Here is a 24812-nt window from a genome sequence, read left to right as displayed (position 1 = left end):
AATCCAGTCGTATATCCACGGTGTCGAGAGTCTAATGCAGCTAAGGATCGATCCATCGCTATCGCTAAGCTTAACAGCATTGAGTTAATGTTAAAAATTAACATCATAAAACGTAAGAGATTAAGCCGCTAATCATAAGACCAACTTTTGATCATCTCGAGTAGCGAGTTTATTCATTATCAAAGATATTGCAGTGTCAAAACAAATTCTATACCGGTTGTCTTTAATTTAAAAAATCAATCTGAAAAAATACCTGTTTGCATCTTCGAAAAATGAGTACATTTTCTAGATATTTTTGTATTAATATTTTTTTTTTGTATTAATATTGTAAAAACAATAAAAATTTTTTATCAAGTCGTTGCAAAAAATTTAGAAAACATTCATGTTTCGAAAATTTAAATGGCTATAATGTCCTCTTAATCTTTTAAAGTAATTTTTTTCGAGAATAAAAACAAGTCTAGTATAAAAACAAATTCTTTTTCACTTCTATTTGAAAAAATTTTCCCGGTTTTCACTTTGCCGGTTTTACATGTTTCATCAGATACCTTTTGTATATATGTATGTGTATATATATATATATATATATATATATATATATATATATATATATTTATATATAATATCTAATATCTAGTTATATAGAGAGAATCAAAAGTTACTTCTTATCAATTATATCCTAAAGAATTCTTCGTAATAGAATAGAAAAAAAAATTTGAAGAGAAAATGGCTCTCTCTCAATCTAATGTTGACGCTTGATTCCGATCATGCGTTTCGGGAGCAGCAGGTCGATTAGCGCGAGAACGGGACAGATGGGACCCACGAGCATAACGGTAAAACTGTCGCCGTCTCCAGACGAGAAAAGTAGCGAGAAGACCGAGACTCGTGCTCTCGACAGAACAGAAGAGACGAAGGAGGGATCCTCTTCAGTGCTGTCTTTTGGGTCCGTCGAAGTCTGTAGAGATAGATCTCGATATACAGAATCGTGGAACTCTTCTGGTGCGATCGATGATTTTACGAGCTATTTAAATTCAACTGACAATGAGAACATGCTCCTCCACCTCTGTAAGTCCACGTGAGAGTTATTGCGCTAGAAACAGGATTAATTGCAGTAAATATGTCAAAATGATCGATGTTTTATCATTTCGCAAATATTTCAATTACATTAAAATAATTATAAATTTTTATTAAAATTGTCGATATATAACAAAATACGTATCTAAAATTAAATATTCGAGAAAGAAAAAAAATCCGCACGCGAGGTACTAGATTTATCTCTCTCTCTCTGGATGTTGGGAACCTAACTAAGTCCGTTCCTGAACGGATTGTGCGAGAGTGCGAGTGCGAGAGGCGACGAGGAGGCGACACGCGACACACGCTCACACGCATCAGCGAGCGATGGGGTTCGACGTGAATCGCTTCCAGGGCGACGTAGACGAAGAGCTCGTGTGCCCAATATGTTCCGGCGTGCTGGAGGACCCCGTCCAGGTAGGACAACGCACATGCTCGAGTCGGGAGAATCTCGTCGTGGTCCGTCTCATCTTCCGTCTAACCTAACCTAACGATTCCGCATCCTGCGCGTGTAATGCGAGACGAATTTTAAGAGTTCGACAGGGAAAAAGAAAACGAATTACACGGAAAATATTTTTTTTTTTCTCGAAAAAGGATAAAATTGAGAAGGGAAGAAAGGAAGAATATTTTTATCGGGTCTGATTGATAATATTGACGGATCTATGGCGAGATTTTACGGTTTTTCGCAGCGTGCGATTTGTCAAGTGCATATCTCACGCGAGATATACTTCGCTGCATACTTTTTGACGTTTCTCGTTATTGTCTTTGTCGTCGCTGCACTTCGCTTGCTTCGAAATAAAGGTAAACCGAGTCACGTATTTGCGTATATAGGTTAGCCTGACTCGTCGCTCTTATCATGTTCGGTGCTATTATCGGTCGTTATCAAACGGTTGTATTTATCTATATAATATTTATATCTTCTACAAGCGTTTATTATTTTGTAAACCAAGCGAACGTTTTTTCTCTCGTATAACTTGAGTAATTTCCATAATATCATCTATAAATTTGTATTTTCTAATTCTTGGAAAGATTTTTTGTATAATATTAATTCGTATTTTGTTCTTTTTTTTAAATTCACAATCCATCTTACGGGAGATTTTATATACACTTGTTTATGCTATGAAATTGTGGCAGCTTACGAGGACTTGCAGGTGAGCAATATGTTGCAGGCACCAGTGTGCGAGCACGCCTTTTGTCGCTCTTGCATCAACGAGTGGATAAACCGTCAGCCCACTTGCCCTCTAGATCGCACACCCATCACGTCCGCTCAGCTCAGAGCGGTTCCTAGAATCTTGAGAAACCTGCTGGCCCGCTTGTGCATTAATTGCGATAACATTGTGTACGGTTGCAACGTCATAGTTAAATTAGACAGTCTGGCATCGCATCTTGAACAGTGCGAGTATAATCCGAAGAGACCAATGCTGTGCGAGCAGGGCTGCAGCCTTATCATCCCCAAGAACGAGCTCAAGGATCATAATTGCGTGCGAGAGCTGCGTAACCTGATACAGTCGCAGCAACAGAAGCTGGCCGACATGAAACGCGAACTCGGCGAACAGCAGCTGCAGATCAACGAGCACAAACGCGAGATTCATTTGCTCAAGGACTTTATGCGCGCCCTCAGGGTGTCGAACCCGGCGATGCGCGCGATCGCTGATCAGATGGAGCGAGACGAGGTCGTCAGATGGTCCGCGACCCTTCCGCGTGCCAGGGTTACTAGATGGGGCGGCATGATCTCCACGCCCGACGAGTTGCTGCAGGTGCGATTCGTTAATTTATCAATCGTCAAAATATTTTGATGTAAACAACGTTGCAATTTCTGCTTATTTTGAGATTTTGCTTTTATTCGTTTACAGACGATGATAAAGAGAACTCTGTCGGAGTACAATTGTCCGCCTCACGTAATTGACGAGCTAATGGAGAACTGCCACGAGCGGAAATGGCCGCCCGGTCTGAATTCCCTCGAGACCAGACAAAACTCTCGACGACAATATGATAATTATGTATGCAAGAGAGTGCCTGGCAAGCAAGCGGTGCTGGTCCTCCATTGTGATAATACGCACATGCCAGAGGATATGATGGTCGAGCCAGGACTAGTGATGATCTTTGCGCATGGCATCGAATAGGATCATTGGATATCGTAGATGAATACGACTATTGATTCAACATCATATTCAAAGCCAAAATTATCGATGTTATCTCGTAAATGTGGAAGGATAGCAATCGGAATTTGCCCTTTCATCATTTGCGAATCGACACGGATTATTCTGGAGAATTGATTCGAGAAACATCTGATCGTCATCAAGTTTATTCGAACAATTTTTTTAACGGAATACTTGCGAGGTTGAAAACGTAAGATTACATGATTATTCTTGCGAATTCATTCCGAATCGAAGTCGCGTCGAGCATACACGAACGATGATGCGCACACTGTCGTCCCATGTGATACGCAACTCTAGAAGCGCGATTGCCACATACATTGAGTAGTAATCGAGGCTGTAATCGATGCGGTAAACCTAGTAACACACGCAACACACTCCATTCGGCTTGCTGTTATCGATTACCTCGATCGCACTCTCATATAGAAAAACTCAATCGAGTGTCTGGATCGTTGCACTGTGATATACCACTTCGGTGAAAAACCTCTTAAAATTGCGTGATAAATGACCGACTACTCTCTCTTCTTTTGGCCGGTCAATCGATCGAATTGTATATTTTTTTCGTCGACGGTTTGTTTATCGTTCATTTCACGATCGTTTACAGATATATAGAAGTGACTGTTTTGCTAATAATACTTTAGAAAGAGCGATGATTGGAGAGAGAATTCCCACTACTGATTTAATAACTTAAGCATGAGATCTCGAAATAGATTTGCTACGATATGATTCATTTTTAAATACTTGACGTATGTTAAAAGCCGCGATCTCTTTCTTATTCTTACTTTCCAGAGCTTTTTTGCTCGAAAATTTCAAACTATATGTTATAGACAAGCCAATCACTATCATTCTTTTTTCGCATATCGCATGAATGCAACCATTTTCTAAAAATTTTTCTTAATACTTTGTTGAAGTACATGAAACATGTGGCTTGATTACTCCGAATCGATGGCACATTGTACTTGTCATATCACCGTACTAGAATACCGTTTGATAAAGTATAAATCAAGTTTAAAACTCAAATAATGTATCATTAAATTATCATTCGATATAGCGGTGAGACACCTTGCATAAATTAATCATCATATAGAGTTAATTATATAGAGTTAATTAGCTTTTTATATTTTATAGCACCCTGATTTATAGTTTGCGAGTCACGTAACGTCAAATGCTTCCTCGTTTTTTTTTTATCTTACCGTAATTGTGCTAGTACATACAACAGGATGGGTTAACAGATCGTTTATTTCCTTTTCTGATGAGAGATAATTTTTTAATTTATTTTCACAACACATAAATAAAAAAGATAGGATTGACATATTTAAATAAGTTGGAGGGAAAAACTTTTAATCATGTCAATAAATCTTATTAATTACTTCCAATAATAATCTTCAAACAAGATCAAGATGTCGAGAACGAATATATCAAATATTATTAAAAAGCGAGAGAGAGAGAGAGAGAGAGAGAGAAAGAAAGGGCTGTATATTGTCTTTTGTACCTTTTGTTAGATAAATTATATTGTCTGATGAATGCCACTAATCATGAAATGCCGAACTTGAACATGGATTAAAGTTTTAAGCGTAATATTAACTAGAAATTGTAGTAAGACAATTCGATCAACAGATTCTGATTATATATATATTATATATAATAATTGTAATAAATCAGATTTTTACATATCATAAGTGATTTAATATACCTTATATTTTTATTTTTTTCTCATTGTGCGAGTGATACTCGCAAAAAAATCCGCAAATCCTGTTTTGAATTATGCGATAGATGGAAATGATTGAATCAATTAAACAAATAATATGCGCATGATCTGCATTAAATACAGCATATCAACAGTAAATTGCGAAATGTTGGCGTTTGACGTTGCAAGAATCGCTTTTATAGTAGTGAATTATGGCTTTTAGTAAATGATATTATTTTGCTATACTCTTTCGATACTTAAATCTTTCAAATATCAAATGCAATTACGACCATTATTTTGCAATAAAAAACTATTTTTTCTCAAAACTTTTTGAATAAAAAAGAAGTTTTATGCATGCATTATTTTCTAAATTACGGATTTGACGTTTACCTGATTTTTTTATCAATTGTTTTTTGGAAAACGTAATTTATTTTGTTGTTAAATTAACGCAATCTTCATTTTTGTACATGTAATTTTCACAATTGCACTTTTACGATTCTCTCTATTTTTTTTTAACAGCACAGATCATATATAATTCGCGCTATATTATGGCATGATTTTTACAGGTAGACATGCATTTACAAACGGACATTTATTCACATTTTCATCAAATTTTAAATCTCTTGCTTATAATATGTTCGCATATAAAATTGCAAATTATTTGAGATGCGATCATTTTGTAGCAAAACGTTGTACACATTTTGACAAAGAGGCAAGTATTGTTTAAGAATGATGACTTTTTTTATTAACATTTTAAGAGTGCCACAAGACTGAAAAAAAATATATACTCCGAACCGAAAATGAATTTTTGAGGATTTATAGTTTATGGAATTTGGATTTATTTACAAAATGTGCCGAGTGCGCGATGATCCACAAAGTATAAGATACATATATACATCACTCGTCCGGTACTCGATATATGTATAGATGTAATAAAATGCCAGTGTGTAAAATAATAAAAATGACTATGTGTGTATAAAATGTAGTGTATTATAGCAACAAAAGTGATTGCATTCGATATCCGATATATGTATATACATAATGCCTGTGTATATTATTGTATAAAATAAAAATGAAATTGTGAGTATGTGTGTGTGTATGTATGTGCAAAATACAGTTAACAGCGAAAGCGATCAATTTATTATTTTTACAAATTATTCTACAAATGCATTTAAAGTCATATTATTTTTAGTATTTGAAAATAATTCCTATTTAGTGTTTAATGCATATTACGTAGCGAGAATATCTTTATTTTACATATATTGCGATATCCAGTAAGGATTAATGTATATTTTCTAAAGAGATCGGTTAATGTACTTTTTATTTTACAAAGTAAATAATTTTATTCTTTCTTTTAATTGTTTGATGAAACACCAATGATAAAACGCGAATTGGAAAAGATTAATGTATATTTATAAGATAATCTATAATACTCTGTAAATACATTTTGTAATTTTTCAAAATCTAATAAATTGTATTAATAATACAAAATCCATCTCTTCTGATTGAATATACTCATCCATTCCTATACATCTCGTCGTGTATGTATATATATATATATATATGTTCATAAGATTGATGTTCATAAAGATGTTCATAAAGATTAAGAATTTTATATTATGAATTTTATAAATATTCTAATCTCGTTTTTGGTTTGCATCCTTTTTTGTATAAAAATTTTTCTATTATATATATAACTTATATCTCTTTTTTATTAAATCATATCTTTGGTGTGTTACAAACAATGAGTTTCTTTATCTTATATAAGTAACTTTTCACATAACTCTTTGGAGAATTAAGAAAACATTTTTTCGCCAAGAGAAAAACTAACGGATCTATAAATTCAGATTTTTTTCACGCGAACTTATTTATGTTATTTTTTGCGTAGGCATTATAGAAATTATTAATGACAATGATACTTTGAGAAAAAAATGGACAAATTATTTCATTCTCGATTTAAATTCTCGTCGTCTGTTGGAATTCCTTTTAATCGTTTTAAATAGTTGGGCACACACCAGCGACTACTTGTCCGTAGGCTCGCTCAGGCCTGATGCCGATGGTTTTCGAGTTGATCTGAATGTTGTTGATACAGCCAACATATTGAGCCTGCGAGGTGCTGCCTTGTAATCCTCTTCTCAGGAGCAAGTGGCCACCGATATATATCGGTTGTCTTGATAAGACTCTGCCCATATTTTTACCGCTTATTCCGGGTGGTACCGGTTTATGATCAACTGACAACAATACCGCATTCTTCTGTTTGACGGCTATTTAGAAAAAAAAAAAAACCGTAAAAATCAAATTATTTCAATTAAGTTTTAATTAATACAAGCAGATTCCAAATCATTTAAAAAAAAAATGTTAAAATTAAAAAATTATGATTTTGGAAATTAATTTTTTTATGTTCTGTAGAAAGGTGAAATTATTATATGACTTCATACCTCTAATATTGTGCCAGTGACCGTCGCACAGAGAGTTTGGTTTCGTCGGTTCATATGAGGTTTCGATTGAGCCCTTTTGTGTCCTCACGATAAACTTGACGGTACCGTTGATCATCTCCAGAACAAGATAGTCTTTCTTACCATGCACTGATAACAAGTGTCCAGACGTCGAGCGCGGCTTTACATCCATCTGAATGTCGACCTGGCCCAGATCGCTAAATCGGTCGACTGGAAATTAACAACAAAATATTTGTTTCGATTGATAATTTTTGATTAACTGTACGATATATATTTATCGCTTAATATGCTTTTCTGTGATATTATTTGGTACGTTTGAATCCTCACCTGCTTTGTACAAGTTACTGCCATTTCCTGGGAAGAAGAAGAGACCAGACTCGACTCTCTTCGAGCAAGGTATTACACCTACTTTCTCCGACGGTTCTCCGACAGTTTGTCCGTTCATCATGAAATTTGCTAAACAGCCGCTAAATGTCCTATTGATACCCTGAAAGAGATTCGAAAGATTTGTATCATATATTCTTGAAATCTTAAAATTTTTTTTTTAAGATAAATTAATCTGGCAATCTCACAATGTTTGTATACGCAATGCTGGCTATTTCTGGCAAAACGCCACCCACGAAAAACGGTGGATTGACGTTGATAGTTGTCGCGTCTCCCAGCGAGTATTCCGTCACTGGGTCCTCTTCGTCCACAGTCAATGAGCCAAAATTACCTTGTCTCTTGAAGACCACTATATGCCATTCGTTATCGTTGATTTTTTTACTGCTTTCCAATAACGCCGAACCGCTTCCGCAGTTGAATATGTAATGAACCTTAAACAATTATTTTTCAAGATAGAAATAAGGAACGGTTTTGCTATGCAAATAAAAGTGCTTCGTTACCTTTCCGTCGAGCACGTACACGGCGATCAAGTTCGCATTATTAAGACCGGAAGCGTAGAATATAATACCATTGTCCGCCGTTGTTTTTATGTCTATTTGGAAATCGTAATCGTCCTTGTATCTTCCTTTTAGCGTCCTATATTCTAATCTACTGTTTTTTGCAACGCCTAAAAAAAATTATTAAGAATTTTATTTGAAAAATTTTATAACATCAATTGACATAAGTTTGTCAGATTAATATAATATTTCCATCTGAAAATATTTCTATTTATTTAAAAATGCATACCAAATCGCCAAGAATTTTTGACATCGGGATCCACAGCCGGATAGTATGGTAAATGACATTCATCGATAGTTTGAGGTTGCTGTGTAGTGGTCGTGGTAGTGATATCGTATTTATCAGCGTTATTTCGCCCTTCCAACTTAGGCTCTTCCCACTCGTCATCTTTCTCTATGTCAACGTCTACGATATCTGAAATTTGTGTTTTTTGTCTTACATCATTGTCTTATGAATATTCATGATATGATAGAGTATGATTTTTATTTCTTGAGAAAAATCTTCATTTATTATTATTATAACTTTGTTTTGCTTACTGATTTGAGTCGACGATTCCACCGTATCCTCATCAGGAACTTCTGTCGGCAGTAATGGTGGCAAAATCTCGGGTTCGACGACCGGTGGCAAGGCTAAATCAAGATAAATCAAAGCGATTAAATATAGAACTAGCTTAAGGATGATTCGTGATATTGTAACGTACGCGTTTGATCGCCGCCCTTGCACTTTCCGAGGAATGCGTGCGGCCTCTCAGTTGTGTTGGCAAAATTGACAATGATCTCGCTGTTAACGGTCGCATCGCCAATGCAACCGACGAAGGGCACAGGATCAATAAGATTGAGAGTCAAGACAGTCGATGGCAGTCCACCGATGTAAAGACTGCCGTAAAGGAAATGCAGCGGTGGCGGTGCGGAATCGGTGCTATAGCTCTTCGTGTCGTCAATGTCGAGGCTGAGAGCTGATTGGCTGTGAGTGGCGGTCACTACGTGCCACTCATTATCATTGAACTTGACGTCCGACGTACTGGTCCTGAGCACTTCGCCTTGGCTATTGAATACCAGTTGACCATCTATCAGCGACAAGAAACTATTGGCCGGATTTTCTTGATGATCGCTGGTTGCGTAGAAAATCAGACCATCGTTGGCCAAAGTCTTAAATTTAAGATTCACTTGAAGACCATCAGACGCCAAGTTGCGCCACCTTACGTAACCGGGCATATTTTTCTCAAAGGAGACGAGGCTAGCAAACTGAAAGAAATAATTTGAAGAGTTAGCGAAGAGTTGAATAATAATTCATGAAGTTAGGAGTTGTTCAAATAGAAATTTAAAGTATTTTGCAATCTATTTTACATTTCGCAAATAATAGAAATTACCCTGACTGGACAACCAGGCAGGACTCCGAATGCCTGCACGTTGCGAGTAAGATCGACTGAAGTGTCGAGGATGACAACATCGTCAATGCAACCTTCGAAGCCGCTATTGGTGACTGATTGATAATGATGTTTTGCATTAGGCGGATATCCACCGAAATAAATATGATCCGATGTGACTAAAGGCTTGATGATTCCTTTTTCTTGTCTCGATGCGACTGTGTGATCATCGATCTTAAGCGCACCCATTGTATCCTGTCTGATGGCCTCCAAAGTGTGCCAGTTACCATCATTATATTTGTCGAGAGATTGCATGGCAATTTCACCCTCGCCAAGATCAAACTGATACAACACTCGGCCGTTTCTTATCTCCAGCGACAAGAATTGCTTGCCCTTGCCCATTAGATAAATTAGTCCGTCTTCCGCAAAGGTCTTGAAAGATAGTTTGATAATGAATTTTCTGGTATCCGGTGTAATTTGCGAACTCCTCTTACTGAGGATAGCGTATCCGTGTCGATCGAAGCGATATCCTCTGCTCGGCGCAAAGTTGATGAGTTTGTCACGTTCAAGTGCACTCTCTCGGTTGTTCTCGCCATCGACGAAGTTCCAGAAGGACACCGGTATATCACCTATCATCAGCTCCTCCATCTCTCCTTCGAATGAAGACGCGGTCACGGCGTCTTGAATGTGGAAGGACGACGGATATCCACCGACAAACAATTTCGAGTATTCCTGATCCACGTTGAAGATGTAATAGGAGCCTGGCAGCACTCGCTCCTTTTCGTATAACATATCTTTGCCTTCACCGATGTCTTCGCGGACGATCAACTTGACGTTCTTGCCGGTCCTGGAAGAGAAAGTTTAAGGAGCATTGATAAAAAATTATATATTAAGAGATATTAAATTTCGAATCAAATAAAGCTAAATGACTTATTAACCTATCGATAATTATCTGCCGCCACACGTTATCCGATACGAATCTATTATGAATTATCTTTTCGGGTCCAGATCCTAGATCAACTATAAGTACAGGATATCCACTCTCGATCAAAAGCGCCATAAAATCATGCTGCAAAATATAAAATCGTTATTATTTTTCTTCTTTTGTCCAAGTTTTTATGATTTTTTCATCAAATTCGCTATCAGACTCACCGTCTTAGAACGCGGTAATTTCGTCTTTTCCTCGTTACCGAGGTACAATAGAAAACCGTTAGTCTTGTTGGTCCTGAAATACAGGGAAATCTTCGTAGATGTGGCCAACAACGGCAGACTCTCTGGATTCTTCAATTCCAAAGTGGTGTTTCTGTAGAAAGTTAAGCCAGTCTTATATCGATTTGCCAGCTCTCGTGCGTTCGCAATCTTATTCCTTAGAGCCTCGATTTTGCTCTGCAGATCATTCCCGATCGTATCGATTGATTTTTGATTGTCATTTAGGCTATTTAGCAGATTAGTAATATTTGGCATCACTTTGTCGACAATATCTAGCTGCTTGTTTGCTTGCGAAATGTCGCGGATCGACTCTGACGTATTCTTCGATAGCTGCTTCGTCTCTCGCAGATCTTCCGGAATCCGATCCACAATACCATTCATGTTGTCGATGGCAAATTTGATGTTGCGTTCAACATTCACCGCCTGATCCATGGCATCATGCGCGATTGAGGACGATTGTGAAGGGATATTGCCGATGGTCCTAAAATTGTATTACGACGTACAAATAATAAAATATTATATTTGTAACGTAAATGATAAATTATTATAAGCCTCTCAATACTTACTTTATATATAAATTTAATGTTTTTAAATAATTTTATATATTTATAGAAGATAAAATGAGACTTTTTCTCTTTCTTTCTTAGAATTGAAATACTGAAAGAAAATAGTACTTGTCAATAGAATCGAGAAGCTCCTTGTTGCGTTTATTTTGGTTATCGATTAGAGTCGCATTGTTTCTTGCATCTCGCAAATCGTTCTCAGGCTGTCCCGTTGTTTTCGTTAGAGCGAGTTGTGCGGCGGATAATAGCTTAAAGCATTCTTGCCGAGAATCTAGCATCTTTTGTTCGATTCCATCGGACTGAATATAAAATTATATACATAAATAAATTGATTAAAATTTCTCTAATCTATATAAAATAAATAAAATAAAAAATATTAAAATAAATAAAGATTATATAATAAATGTAGTATATTGATTATGAAAACTCCGTACTAGCAATGTTGCATTCTCAGCAGCAATTATAGCGTCGTCCGCAGCGTCTTTCGCAGCTTGAATCGCGATTTCGATGTCCCTATATGCCGAAACGGCTCTTACCGCGTTAGTATTTCGAGTATCGGTTAGCAAACTGTCCAGTTCTAATGAACGATTGTACAAATATGCCGCATGAGAGTGAGCCTTTTGCACCGTCTCAGCCACATCGAACAACATTTGATCGTTGTGAATGATGGTATTGTTCAACTGAGCAGCCGTGTCGCTAACGACGTTGGTTTCTGAAAAAGAAAAAATTTTCATCACTTTTATAATCATTTCCGCAATTATTTTTATCAAATCATTCTCAAAGCATGATCAAGCAAGATCAAGAAGAAATGACACTTACGTAGAATATCGATGTTGGCTTTAGCGTCGTTAAGGAATTGGCTGGCATTTCTATTGAGCTGCTCGCCGGCTTCTAAGTCCTCCCTTGCTTCAGCCGTGTAGTTTTTCACCACGTCCAAGTTGCCGGTCTGTGCTGCAATTCTGTTCTCTCGATTCAATTTATCGACCACGCTGGCCCGTTCTTGAGCCGTCTGTGCAATATCTAATAGATCATCCATTTTGGCGCTGGCGTTCTTGATTTTGTTGCTGAGATCGGACGCAGCGAGACTCAAATTGCTGACCGGAAAGTTGTATTGTTGCATCTCGGAAACCAAGATGTTGGCCTGGTCCATTTGGTCCACGGCATTGTCCCGGAATTTGACGAAGGAAACATCTTTGATCTTCTTCAGAATCTCCTTTGCTTCGTTTAGTGCATTATCGATCTTGGCGCCTGTTCCTAATTCAATGTTCAATGCCAATGATTGCACCTCCGATACTATCAGATTTACCAAATCGATCTTGCGCACCACATCCTCCTCCAGGATATTCATATCCCGCAGCGTGTTCTCCGCATCGTTCTTCCATTTGACACTGTCTTCGGCGGTGAAATCAATCTGTCGTTTTTGATTGTACACTTCGTTCTCTAATCTCTGTAGTTTCTCCTGTAATGGCAGCAAGTTTACTCGACTTGGATCTAGCAATTTAACTTCGGGGTAAAGCTCGTTGGCCGTATCATTGATAAACTTAAGTCGTTGATTCGTAAAGTAACCTTCCGCAACGGTCTGAAAGCACATTAGAGACACGTCTCAAGTTATATACATGCTTGTTTTGTATATGTGCATATTAATATATTAGAGATATTATTTCTTTTGCTTACACTATATTCACGCAAGACGGGTTCCAATAAATCTTCCAATTCATCCGTCACATCTAGGAGATTTCCCGTACAAGAACCGCAAGAGAAACAGCCTTGTGCCGGGATGAGCACATGTCGATACGGACAATGGTCGCATTTTTCACCAATTACACCAGGCAGACAAGTACATTGACCAGTGGTAGTGTTACAAGATACGCCGACGGAATAACCAGTATGACATTCGCAAGCTAAAATAGATATATATGACGATTCTAATTTTAATTCGAACAAATTTCGATTATAAGGAATTATGTTGCTCAACGTAATAATTATTGAACGCTCTAAAACTCAATTTAATTATTTAACATAATTTCTTTGTGCTTGAATAAAATTTACTATTAATGATCTTTATATGAACAGTGATCAAATAATGACTCAAGAGAAGCGATTTTACATGTGCATCCGTCCACTCCGTAGTTCCAATATCCCTGGATACATTGATCGCATTTGCGACCAGTGACGCCCGGCATACACTTGCACTGTCCCGTCTTCTCATCGCACTGGCTGCTCTCTGAAGCTGGCCCGCAATCGCAAGCCCTGCAGCCTTCGCAGGCGTTGAAACCATAATGATCGGGTGCACAGCGGTCACATTGCTCGCCGATCACGTTTTCTTGACAGAAGCATTGGCCGCTGTAGCTGTCGCAATGTTCCATCCCGCATTCGTCGCACATGCAGCTGCGACAGTCCTTTCGCTCCACAGCGTCGCCAAAGTAACCGGGCGCACACAAATTGCACGCCTCGCCATAGGTGTTATTTAGACATTGTAAGCACTGACCGGTGATGCTGTCGCACGAGCCGATCTGATTGGTGTCGATATTGCCAGAGCACTCGCATAGCTTACAGTGCTCGCCGTACACCTCAGGATTGCCATAGTATCCCGCAGCGCAAGCCTCGCAACGGGCGCCGTAGTATCCAGGCAAGCAGTCACAGCTAATCTTATTGCCCTCGTCATTCACTTCGCAGCCGGTGGCAAAGTTATTGGAGGCGACCGGCAGCGGGCACGCACAAATCAGACAATCTGACGGTGTTCCCACTGTAGCGTTACCGTAATAGCCCTGTTCACAAAACTCGCAATGGTCGCCGGTGGTGCCATTTTTGCAATTCTGCGGAATATTAGAGAAAGAAAATTATAAGCGTTCATCGAAAAACTCTGGAAATTGTATTGTAATGTAAGGAGAAAATTCCCTTAAATTTACCTGACAAATCCCGGTGCTTACATCGCATATGGTTGCATGGCCATTGCACTGACACGGCGCGCAATATCCTCCGTACAATCCTGATTTTACTCTATAATATCCCGGTGCGCATTCTTCACATGAAAATCCTTGATAATTAGGTGGACATTGGCACTGTTCGACACTGCTAGCTGGAACGCTATATTGAGCTGAATACTGTTCTGTTGTGACATCTAAAGTTACGTACGCTAATCTGTAAAAATATTTTTAAAAAAAAGTAAGATTCATCGATATTTCGATACATATATGGAGCCGTCACGAATACATACGATGCCATGATGCTTGGATTCCAATAAGTAGCACGCACGTATATTCCACGTAAATTCTCCAAAACTACCATAAATTGTTCTCTCGTAGCGCTGAGTCTATTGCTAGTCAAAAAGTTAGTCTCGACGAGACGGACGGACGATCCAAAATTCATAAAAGATGGCGGCTGTTCGTCAGAATAGTAAAATAGAATAGTATCGGCACCTTGAAAAACTACATCCGCAGCGCTGACAGCCTTGCCGAAGGGTCCCGTACTATAGTAGACGGTGTAATTGAAATAGCCGCCGTAGGAGGTCAACTTTTTGCCGAGGTAAGTGTCGGGCGCAGAGAAATAGACAACATTCTCAAAGGTGTCATTAGTAGTGAGAGAGACTATAATTGAAGTGGCATTCTCCACAGGGTAAGTCACCAGATTAGTAAAATTACCGTTCTTATCTATGGGCGCGACTAATTCCCAGCCGTCCATATCCATGAGGTGAGTCCAGTAGAGGCTTGCGGAGGCGCATCTGATGAATAAATGATAATATTTTATTGCAGTCTAAGACATACATACATACATATATATAACATTTTTTTTTCTAAACAATTAAAAAATATAGAAAAAGAACAGAAAATATAGTCATAAAATATAATTGTAATAGCAAAATATAAAAACCTGGTGGTTTTGCCGAAGCAGAAGCATTTGGTACAGCCCTCCTCGTTGTCGGCCTGAATATCAAAGGTGCCTTCACGGCACACATCACACGCTAGGCCCTGGACGTTTGCCTTGCAGAAGCATTCAGCTGTATACTGATCGCAGATATCACCGGTAGTGCCACGTGAATCGCAGTCGCAGCGCTCGCAGTGCGGGAATTGTGAATAACCGGCACGGCAGCGGTCGCACTGACGGCTCACCACGTTCTCCTTGCAACGGCAGCTGCCGTCAAATAGATCGCACTGCAGATCACCGTCTAAAACGCCCAGAGGCGAGCAGTTGCACTCCTCGCAACCAACAATCGGATGGAATCCATAAGTGCCGACCTCACACTGATCGCATCGATGACCTGTCACTCGTGGCGGACAAATGCACCTACCACTATTTGGTTCGCAGATCGCTGTCGTGGGACAGTTGCACGGTCTACATCTGGGATAACCATAGAAACCGGTCCGGCAAATTTCGCATCGCCTGCCAATGATATTCGGCCGACAAGGACACTGACCGCCGAACTTGTCGCATTCGAAACTGGTGGAACCTTCGACATCGCAGTTGCACGGTAATGCACCGTTGTTGTAATTGGCCGTCAGCGAAAAGCTGGAATCGCGGCAGAAACCGTTCTCAGTGACATTGATATGAAAATGATTACTGCCGCAGCGCTTGATAAACTCTTTGGTCCGGTCGAATTGTAGTTTGCTGAGGATCTTTTCGTTGTATTGATCCGCCGGGATCACTAGGACATAATCCAGCCAGATGCCGCGGCCATCGCCGGGCTCCTTCAGCGTCAGCACAAAATTTTCGATTAACTGAAATCTGGTACCACCACCATCGATCTGTCGTACGATGCTGCGGCAGCCGCTGTTACTGGGACAATGGGGAACCGGCACCTTCGCTTCATAAAACTTGCCGTTCTGCACCAGTACGTCCAATTCAAACTCAGGATGATTTGGTTGATAATATTGTATCACAAAGACGTAATCACCTTGCTGAGACACATTCGCGTGAATATCCACCATCGTGTCGCCATCGCCCAAATAGATCAATTTAGTAGCGTTATCATAAATACCAGAAGGTCGATATTTGGCCTCAAAAACGCCGCTGGACGTCTCAAACTCGATCTTCTTAGCGTCAGCAGCGCCAGGAAACTGTCCCTGTACACATTTGCCGTTCTTCCTCACACATATGGACTTGGGTTTTACGTAGTCCAGCGACCATTGATAATACGGAATCGCTACTATTGAGTCGATCGCGACATTCGAAGTCGGCTCACCGGTCAGCACCAAACTGACATAGTTCGACGGATAATTCATGATGGCTACCTTACCATAAGTATCGGTGACGACTTGTCGGCAGGTACTAGTATATCTGCAAGGATTTAGAGTGGCTTTGCCCTTACCGACGGTATTGGCCTCGATTAACAGCACTGATGTAGACTGTTCGTCTCGCGGAGTCACATAAGTTACCACAAGGACATGGGGACCAGGTTTACTAATTCTCAGTTCAAAATGAATTTCCTCTTGCTGATTATTGATGAGCGGTACCTCATCCTCGCCGATCTCCTGCAAAGTCTCGCGATCAGTGTAGTATTCAGTCAATGGAATTCGGACATTGTTCTCACTGAGAAAACCGCCGCCGCCATGAACAGAGTCAAACCGCGTCAAATTTGGATATCCATAGTGCCTACAAAGTCCCCTATAGCCAATTTCGCAGGGTATATTCACATCCTGCGTTAATATACCACCCTCATAATATTCAGACGGTAATAGAACAAAGTAATCGAGGAACAAACTCTTTTTCGTGGAGATTTTGATGGACCAATGTCCAGGATCCATCACCATAGGCGACGGATGATTGCCATGCGCTCCAGCGACTGTTACGAAGGATGGTTGGCTAGTTGGTTTGAAGTTGACTTTAAACTGCTGTTCCACTTCGGTCGGATTATCAGGAGTGATAGTGATGGTGCCGAGGATTGGCTCGTTGTTGGGATTCACGTAGCGCAAAACCATCCGGTAGAGCGAAGACTTGCCGATGCCCACACCCAGCACGATTTCATCTTGCAGAGTGGAAAACACGGCGTAACCTTTCCAACTGAAGCCCGGGAAGAGATCTTCTGTAAAACCGTAGCGAACAGCGCTGCCACTGGGGGTTCTACCATCCTCAGCCTCGTATTGGTATTGATGAAGAGTAGGAAAATAATGCGCTTTCAAGGGTTCTTTACACGTTAAACCGGTCACCCGCGGTTGGCAAGGACACTGGCCGGTCTGCTTGTCGCAAATCAGATTCACGGAACCGCCGACATCGCAGGCACAATCTTAATTAAAAGTGAAATTGCAGATATTGCATTACATATTTAATTGATTACAGGATAAAAAGTAACCGATTCGACTTACCCGAACAACCAAAGAGATTGCTCTCCTGAAGATTGTACGTTCCATCAATGCATCGACTGCATCCTCTATCGATCACACCGGGCTTGCAAATGCATTGTCCAGTCTTAGTATCGCACTCGCCAATGCTGCCAATGACTCCGGGAATGTTACACTGACATTCTTTTGAATACAAATATATATTTTATATAACAAAATTATAATATAAAACTTTTTCTATGCATATAACCGTTTCTTTTGTATTAAGAAAATACGATTGTTTTTAACTTCATAAATTTTATATCATTTTATATTATTATTATTTTACACAATGTGTAATGTAATGTTACGATGATAATTTAATATTGTATAATATAAATTTATAATATATTCTATAATTTTACAACACAATTATTAACCCAAGAATATAGACATAAGTCCACACCTTCGCAACCATCCGGATTGTAAGGCTGCAGATTCCAATATAAAGGCTTGCAGTGATTGCATATCCTGCCCTCGACCCGCTCTTTGCACTGGCAAAGTTCGCCGGGCGGAAGAGAACCGCAACCTTGAAAAGTTGCGACTATGCCGGCCGGATCACAATTGCAACCCTCGCAGGTGGGGAAGTTGTAGTAACCCTCTTTGCATTGCTCACAGTGGATACCGTCAAAGTTTTCGCGGCATTGACATTTACCTTCACCGTCGCAAGACACGCCGATCGAGCCGTGACTGTCGCAATTACATGCTAGAGAGAAAGTAAAAAAATTACGAGAAATTTAATTAATAATACGTAATTAATATATAAAATAAAATACAAAATAATTCAGAAATTAATAAGATATTTAAAGATAACAAAATACTGTACAGAGAAATTCGATTAAGATATTCCTTTATATAATGTAGTTACGGCACGATTCACATACCGATGCATTCCGGATATTTATAGTATCCTGGACTGCATTGATCGCAAGTCCTTCCGGCGAAATTGGCGAGACACGAGCACTTGCCCACGGAATCACAACTGATAGTAGATGAACCAACAGAACTGCAGTTGCACGGTCTGCAGTTGGGATAGCCGTAGTATCCAGGAATACATTGGTCGCATCTAACGCCGCCGTATCCTTCCTTGCACAAGCAAACACCGTCACTCTTGTCGCAAATACCGGGTTCCGTTCCGCGCGCATCGCAATTGCAATCTGTAAGATTTATCAAATTTTCTAGAATCTGTGTCTCGTAGAAACTTTATTAAATGCCAAGAAAATTATTTAAAATAATTTGAACGCGTATTTGTTTATAACTATATATGTATATCGATATAGTAATTTTCATGAAATGTGATAGTTAAATTGCAACATACTTAGCAATAATTAAAATGCTGACGTACATGTGCAAAGAGGATAATTGAAGTAACCATTCTCGCAAATGTCGCACGTCCTACCGCCATAGTTGTTTTTGCACGTGCAGTTGCCGGACACCACATCACAGACGTCGTTCAGGGCGCCCAGAGGATTGCAGGCGCAAGCTGAAATCGTAATTAATCTCCTAAATAATTTAATGATCAAAGATCTCTCAAAATACAAATCAATGTTAAAGAGATTCACTCACGTAAGCAATCGGGGAACTTGTAATATCCTTCCGCGCATAGATTGCAATAGTGGCCGGCGTAATTCAGCTTGCAGGGACAATAACCGTCCGTCGCTTCGCAGTGATAACCGTCGGTGCCCTGCAAGTGACACTCGCAGGGTCGACAAGTGGGATAGCCGAAGTATCCATAATTGCAGGAGTCGCAGTTCGGCGGTGCATACTCTTTCCGACACTCGCATTTCCCGGTAGAGTCGGCACAGTTTCCAGTCGAATAAAAGTGATCACAGTCGCAAGCTAAATTAAATATGCGAAAAGTAATATTCAAAAATATCGCAAAATTAATTCACAATTCAAGTCAAGGACTTACGTTGACATACGTCGGTCGCATTGAGCGGTTTGTCCCGAGGCCTATAAAACCTGGGTTTGCAGCGGTTGCAATTGATGCCCTCGGTATTGTGCTTACAATTCTGACATACACCACCGCCCTCGTAATTACCGTGAATGTCCAGCGACAAGTGTTTCTCGTCCATTTCCGGATCATAAATGCATTCGTCCGAGTGTCCGAAACAATTGCAGGCTGCAAAATAATTTAATATATATTTAAATAAAAGAGAATTTTAAAGAGAGTCCAAGTAGATGTTCTGAAATTACATTGACGAAGGAATAAAAATCAGTTTTGTTATTATAGCAAAATAATTTACAGAGCAAACAAAAGAATTAACATTCTTCATATTTTTACAGTTCCTGTAATAAATTTTACTATTGTGGATATAATTTATGATTTATTATATTAGAACAGTACATTTTTTTCTAGAACAAGAAAATAAATTATTCTTACGTTCGCATGTGAATTTTTTAGATGCCGTGGACTGTTGCCACTTTTTCTGCTCGAAGCCTTTGCAACAAGTCGCGCATTGAGGTCCGCAAGTATTGTGCTGGCATCGGCAAACTAATTTCTTTGGCATATTGGGATCTTGAATGTCGCAGGTGTCTGCATGTCCGTTGCACATACAGCGGCCGCCAATACTGATATCCTTGATTGAATAAAAGTACTGCAAAAGGCAAATAATATTTTTATAAATCGAGCTGTAAAATATATATATATATATATATATATATATATATATATATATATTTATATATATTACATGTGGGATTTTAATTACAAACAAGTTCTTCTAAATCTTCATTTTGTTGTTTTTGTATCGCTAAACGAAAATTTGTATAAATATTAATAAGCATTAAAATTAAATATATAATATATCAAAAAGTCATAAACAAAATCATTTACTCTTCTCGTAACAGTGGGATCCTGACGAACGACGGACATCAAATGACCCAGTAAATTCTTCGTTCTAAGAAAGCGAAAACGGACGTTGGTTGCCCGCGTCCATTCTTGCAACAGAGTCGAATTGAAGTAGTGCTTCGCCGAGGGCCGGTTGTTCAAAATCGAAATCGGAATCTCACCGCCTTCGAGCGGGACAACCTGCGAGAACTCGGTTGTGCAAATTACGCTGTCGTCTCGAGTAATCGGCTTGTGGCTGTCCACACCGAAATATGTCAGACAGTCACTGGTAGAATCCGAAAAATATTGCCAGGGCGACCAAGTTTTGCCGTAATCCTTCGACTTCTCCAGGATCCAGAGCCCTGGCCGGGGAGAGTTGCCCATTCGTATGTAAATGTAAGCCACATGGAATTCCTTCCATAAAACAAGAAAACCAAATTAAAAAATCACATATACATATCTACATATTCGAATCAAAATTTTTCTTTCCACTTTCTCGATTTATTCTTTATATATATATATATATATATATATATATATATATATATATATATATTTTTTTAAATAAACATTTTGTGAATACCCATACATAAACTTTTAATTCTTGTCGAAATAAATATCTTCTTATCGTATTAATTGTTACATTATTTCACGGAGGAATTCATCACTTGTTAAATTTATAGTTTTAGAAGCTTACAATTAGAACCGCTTTGTGTGTTCTCGTTATTTGAGGCAGAATAATAGGAACCAAGGGTAAAAAACCTGAGACTGAATGCCAGATGTGTGCCATACAGGGTTTCGGTGCCAGCGAAATCTCAATTGTATGAACTAGCAGACTTGAAAGAGAGAGAGAGAAAGAGAGAAAATTATCGTCTTCTGACATAACATAGGTTTAAAAAACTAAAGAATATGGATTTATAATAATATATCGAATTAATGAGAAACAAAATATGATTTTTAAAAAATCGCTTACACAGATAATCTAAAGAAAGAGAAGTGTAGATAATAGAAAGAGGAAGAAAGAAGAACAGACACGATAAAACGTCGGTGTAAATGAGCCTTTCTAAGAAGATGATTAGCAGAGGGACGACAAGCTCCGCGTGCGTTGCAGTTACGAAGTTAAACTTATGATAACAGCTAATGCATTGCAAGAATTAAATCAAATTCAGATACGTTCAACTATGTAAAATCTTTCATGTATATTATACATATACTTGCTAATAAAAATTATATAAAAAAAATATCAATACTTTATATTTTTTTAAATCGAATTTATGCGTAAACAATAGTTTAATGCTTATAATTACTGTTGAAAAAGTGCCACTTTTAACAATTGTTAACTTATCTCTTCATAAAAAAATACAATTAGTGAGAAATTTCAGGAAAAATATGCCACAATTTTTCAACAATTAAAATAATGAAGGTATCGTTAAAGATGAAATTGTTTCATTTTCTCTCGTTTCTGTCTTCGAAACGCGAACTTTCCATCATTCTCCGGAAGCGAATTAAAGATAAATCTTCCCACTTGCAGGAAAACGCCTACTCTATACGATAGAAATATTTATGTCGTCGATAAAAGGATCGCGTTTCTCATCATTTCCTGTCGCTCTTGTATGAATCACAAATCTTTTTAATAAACGCTACGAAAGTTTTGGCATATATAACTCTTGTACGAGTTTTTATACATATAATAGAAGTTTACCTGTCCTAGATCAATCGTTAGATTCACTTCGTTATACTTCATCCCTCTGGATAAAGGCGGCGACTGCCACCAAGTTTCCATGCCGTCAACCGCATATTCGGGTGGATGCCTCTTCTCAGGATTATCAGGATCACAATAATCGCATACCTGAAGTAAAACAAAATTTACATGCTACATTAAAAAGAAAAGAATCAGTTAATCAAATTTAATTTAGACTATATAAAGTTTTTTTTTTAGAAAATCTATAATCTATTAAATTCATGCAAAAAATTCATAATATAGAAAAAACACTTTCAAAAAAATAAAAACAATATAAACAAAATTTGCACGCATATATTAGAATACGGGATACACACACATATATGTATTAAAATACAACACAACAAAGTTATAAATAGAATTAAATAGATAGATAGATAAATAGAATTAATAAATAGAAATAAATAGAATATTCCTATCTTAAATTTTTGTCGCAAATTATAAATATAAAGTGAACTTAAAATCAAAACAAAATGAGAGAAACTTGTCTCTTGTATTTTATTGATCTGTTGCCACATTATATTAAAATATTAAGAAGAAACATCAAAAGATAGATACATGAAGTAAATGTGAAGAGATTTTTCTTTTCGAAATCTATGTGGACCATCCGTGACATCAGAAAGTCTCTTAATTTTCGACGAATGAACGATCAAGTGTTATCGAGAGGTCATCCGTATCTTCCGTTTTATCAGACCTCTCGTTGCGGTTTCTTTTTTTTTTATTTATACAGAAGGGTAAAGAGAAGATGATGTCGTACACATCAGTGCCTCGTGATCGAAATATTAATCGGTCCAGAAGCTGGATTAATAATTTAATAATTATGATAGAAGCGGAATTGTGATATATATATTCATGATATAAATATCTATTCTCCGTTCCTTTGGGACAATGAAAGATTGCCGCTATGCGTGCAGGAAATGTGATCCTGCGAACCTATCTATTCTTCTAACACAATTATAAATCCTGTCGACTAATTTTTAGCCAAATCTTTTTTACGGAAACCTTGTAATCGTTTTTTGATTTGTCGACAAAACGCTTGTAAGTTAATACGTGAGAGTATTAATTTTTAAAGCTACCGCGAACATGATGATAATGCTCGAAGAGATTATAATTGTAATCCGCAGGATACATAATTTACACATAGCAACGTTTTATCGAGAAAATACTATGCTATCTTTTTAATAAATATTATTAAATGTTGTATTTTATATACAAAATATATAAAATATTGATTAAATTTTTGTGGAAACAGTTTTTAACTTGTCAAATTTTGAGTTTTCAAATTTTTATTAATAAACTCATATATATATATATATATATATATATATATATATATATATATATACATACATGTGTATGTATTCGCCATTTGATTGATAAAAGCTGATCTTCTATAAACGATTTCATTCATATCCCTCGTCACAAGCGATTATTCCTTATCGTAATTCTAAGATGGAGAGACTGAGAAAGCATGTTCAGATAATTATAAATGTTTACGAATGTTGTATTTTGATGATATATATAGTTTCCTGTCGAAAGGGGATTAGAAAGAGAAGTAGTTGAGAGTAAGCGTCGAAGCCGATAAACTCTTGGATTGATAAAATCTAATGATAATAGATACAGTTTGGTGCGAATAGTAGAGAAAAATATATCATAATTTTTTCGATATACAATATAATAATAATAATATTCATTATAACCGATTTTGATTGTATTAATATACAAACTTATAAACCTTAGCAAGTCATTTAAGAATCAATATTATATTTAAGTATTAATTTAAAAGTCGAGAAAAAAAGAAAAATATGCGAATCTTTTTATTTATTTTTATCTCTGGATAAAAATTCATATCGATCTAATAATAATCAATAAATTTATTAATCAATATAAATTTATTTATACATAACATATTATTATAAAGATAAAAAATATATAATTAAAAAAAATTATGTTAAAAATATTGAAATCACAGATATATTGTTAAAAAAATATTCCTCACAATATTGCTTTCTCTTTCTTAACGCTGGCACTTACCTGACCCTGGATCAGATTTATATCTTCGTCTTGATCAGCGTTCGCGCCAACAAGTTTACAATAAAGTTCCGGACCGGTGGTGTCGACGCCGCACGTAGCCGAGGCAACGATTTTTTTGCCTTCGGCCAAATTAAAGTACGGCGGCGTCAGGATCTCGCCTCCAGACAGCCGAACGACCAGCAAGAGGCCGGCAAGGATCGCCGGCAAGCGCATCCTGCCAGCGGCAGAAAGAGATAGCTTCTCAAGTTTCTTCGTGAAATCGTTCCTCTCCTTTCTTCTTCTCTTCAATTTCGTCTTCCCTCCACGCACTCACTGCCACACTCTTTCTCTCTCCTGTTCCTCCGAGAGAGACTATGATGCTTGCGCGCCTTCTTGATGTCGACTGTCTGGACCAAACCGGAGTTTATCCAGTGCCGTCGACTCGCCGGATGAAAAGAACTCGGTGG

General features: G+C 37.9%; 2 protein-coding genes across 7 annotated transcripts; one reads left to right on the top strand and one right to left on the bottom strand.

Annotated features, from left to right (window-relative positions):
* Positions 1 to 36: 36 nt before the first annotated feature.
* On the top strand, positions 37 to 4685 carry LOC126856108 (E3 ubiquitin-protein ligase NRDP1). Of its 6 annotated transcripts, none has more exons than XM_050604320.1 (4): positions 37 to 112; positions 782 to 1485; positions 2220 to 2825; positions 2922 to 4685. In XM_050604320.1, the coding sequence occupies exons 2-4, from the start codon at positions 1396 to 1398 to the stop codon at positions 3189 to 3191; spliced, it is 966 nt and encodes a 321-aa protein (XP_050460277.1). In that variant the 5' UTR covers positions 37 to 112; positions 782 to 1395; the 3' UTR covers positions 3192 to 4685. The 6 variants fall into 6 exon arrangements, with proteins under 6 accessions (XP_050460277.1, XP_050460279.1, XP_050460280.1 ...); XM_050604322.1 differs by lacking the exon at positions 37 to 112 and having other exon boundaries at positions 736 to 1062; positions 1307 to 1485; XM_050604323.1 differs by lacking the exon at positions 37 to 112 and having other exon boundaries at positions 736 to 1485; positions 2238 to 2825.
* A 1920-nt stretch (positions 4686 to 6605) lies between these two features.
* LOC126856078 (laminin subunit alpha) lies at positions 6606 to 24760 on the bottom strand. Its single transcript, XM_050604255.1, has 29 exons — positions 24367 to 24760; positions 22294 to 22440; positions 20598 to 21005; positions 20145 to 20358; positions 19674 to 19883; positions 19328 to 19600; positions 19107 to 19244; positions 18646 to 18918; positions 18168 to 18467; positions 17747 to 17905; positions 15318 to 17667; positions 14665 to 15168; positions 14357 to 14588; positions 13555 to 14263; positions 13122 to 13348; positions 12267 to 13026; positions 11882 to 12159; positions 11559 to 11746; positions 10828 to 11365; positions 10614 to 10744; positions 9679 to 10522; positions 9010 to 9553; positions 8846 to 8938; positions 8538 to 8723; positions 8252 to 8418; positions 7940 to 8182; positions 7695 to 7854; positions 7350 to 7577; positions 6606 to 7175 (listed from the first exon to the last, which is right to left on the bottom strand). The coding sequence occupies exons 1-29, from the start codon at positions 24577 to 24579 to the stop codon at positions 6907 to 6909; spliced, it is 10986 nt and encodes a 3661-aa protein (XP_050460212.1). The 5' UTR covers positions 24580 to 24760; the 3' UTR covers positions 6606 to 6906.
* Positions 24761 to 24812: the final 52 nt, after the last annotated feature.

This window comes from Cataglyphis hispanica, chromosome 17 (assembly GCF_021464435.1).
Source record: "Cataglyphis hispanica isolate Lineage 1 chromosome 17, ULB_Chis1_1.0, whole genome shotgun sequence".
Classification (NCBI taxonomy): Eukaryota; Metazoa; Arthropoda; class Insecta; order Hymenoptera; family Formicidae; genus Cataglyphis; species Cataglyphis hispanica.
Note: the sequence above shows the minus strand (reverse complement) of the source record. Positions and strands in the feature narration are given on the sequence as shown.

Coding starts and splice junctions, on each gene's coding strand:
- LOC126856108 (XM_050604320.1), top strand. CDS start 1,396: ATGGGGTTCGACGTGAATCGCTTCCAGGGCGACGTAGACGAAGAGCTC. Junction 1,486..2,219: donor TGCTGGAGGACCCCGTCCAG/GTAGGACAACGC, acceptor GAGGACTTGCAG/GTGAGCAATATGTTGCAGGC. Junction 2,826..2,921: donor CGCCCGACGAGTTGCTGCAG/GTGCGATTCGTT, acceptor ATTCGTTTACAG/ACGATGATAAAGAGAACTCT.
- LOC126856078 (XM_050604255.1), bottom strand. CDS start 24,579: ATGCGCTTGCCGGCGATCCTTGCCGGCCTCTTGCTGGTCGTTCGGCTG. Junction 15,169..15,317: donor TGCTTCGGCAAAACCACCAG/GTTTTTATATTT, acceptor TTTATTCATCAG/ATGCGCCTCCGCAAGCCTCT. Junction 8,939..9,009: donor CAAGGGCGGCGATCAAACGC/GTACGTTACAAT, acceptor ATCTTGATTTAG/CCTTGCCACCGGTCGTCGAA.